Consider the following 1,595-nt stretch of genomic DNA (forward strand, 5'->3'; position numbering starts at 1 on the left):
ATATAAAATAGATTTATATGCAGTATTAAATCAATAACTAATTATGTGCGAGAGGGTGTGGTTCACATCAGTGGAATGTGCGAAAGAGGACTTCGTAGATTCACTGCTAAGGGGAGCAATTAAATGAACATACACGTGTTAACACGATTGCACAGCGTGCAGTATCTACGGCAGTAAAGGGGAGGCAGACAGATTTTACATGAAAAACACTTTGCACATCTGTTTTTGCGAATGTAATGACGCTAACAAGTGAAATAAAAAATAAAAAAGGAGGTAAGGGGCAATGTGTCGTCAACACACGTCGAAAACTATCATTACTGCGTGAACGCGAGGCAAACATGCGTGCATTCATGCCTCAGCCCCACGTGCACATTTTTCACATAAAGTTACGCACGTAAAACAACACGCTCATACTTCATTTATACTCAAGTCGCTGCACCATGGACGGTGCTACGCCTGCAGATTTATTCCCTCTGCATGCGTGTGAGGGCATATCGTTACAAAACACGCGTAATGGTGGCCAATAACCAACATATCGGGACGGCCGAAATCACAGTGACCAAATTTGAAGAATCACTTTCATCCGATGGCAACTGTCCCTGTATGCCTCCCTTGGGGGGAGACACGCACTCTGCTTCATTTGCTGCTTCGTTTATGAGGTACTCTATTTCCTCTACTGAACTTCTGGCCAGCGCAATCTTCGCGGCCGTCTTTTTCAACGAATAGAGACAAAACGCCGCTCGGTGGAGATCGCGCCTCAACGCTCTAAAGTTTCTGACCCCTAATCTCACCCGGAGTTCCAAGGCCGCTTCACTTAGTGACGTTGGTGAAACACTTCTTTTTGTTTGTAGACATGACATGGCGGCTTCTTGGGCTTCCGCAGCTTCCGCATCCGTCCCAACCCTGAGCATCACATCTTCCAGGAATGGCACATAATATTCCTGAATAACTAGGAGGGAACTCGCTCGTCCCTCGATGCTTGTCGCCGCATACTCAGCAAACTCAACGGCCTCACAAACGCTATCATACGCCAGCCTTGCCCGTTCCGCCGCAAAACCTGCGTTGCGGTCCCGTTCCGCCGCCTCCTCTGCCCGCCTCAAAGATACTTCACTACGTTTCTTCGCCTTCAAAGTAAACAATGCTTCCTCGACAGCTCGCGGTCCAATTTTCATAACAACTTCCTTCAGTCCCCTCAGCTGTTCTGTTATTTGACACAGCGCCAGCACTTGAGCCAATGTGAAGTTGCTGTCGCAACCATCTGTGGGGTTCGTGCAGCACAGAGCCACGGCCAACACGAACAGCCCACTGATAAACATTTTAACACGACGAAAATGTAAAGGCTATACCCTACTATAACAATAATATGCCTAACGTCAAGAAGAACAAAGGGTTTTTTTAAAAAAAAGAAACGATACACAATTTAATTAATAAGCATGAATAACTTGGAATATGTATACAGAGCGTTACGATACCATTAAAACTACAGGAGCAAAAACCGAACTAAAAAATACGGATAATATGCGGCGTCGTACATGCAACAGCATCACACACACACACACGAAAAAACAAACACCAAAACAAGGAAAATAGGAGCA

The 1,595-nt window shown here is 45.6% G+C and overlaps 1 protein-coding gene across 1 annotated transcript; it reads right to left on the minus strand.

The window, feature by feature from the left end:
- Positions 1-497: 497 nt before the first annotated feature.
- On the minus strand, positions 498-1,316 carry TEOVI_000097600 (uncharacterized protein; the record flags this gene model as incomplete). The annotated part of the gene is made up of 1 exon (XM_067224287.1): positions 498-1,316. One exon carries the CDS (start codon positions 1,314-1,316, stop codon positions 498-500), a length of 819 nt encoding a protein of 272 aa, XP_067080388.1.
- Between the last annotated feature and the right edge of the window lie 279 nt (positions 1,317-1,595).

The sequence above is a fragment of the Trypanosoma equiperdum genome (genome assembly GCF_001457755.1).
Source record: "Trypanosoma equiperdum strain OVI genome assembly, contig: ctg_265, whole genome shotgun sequence".
NCBI lineage: Eukaryota > Euglenozoa > Kinetoplastea > Trypanosomatida > Trypanosomatidae > Trypanosoma > Trypanosoma equiperdum.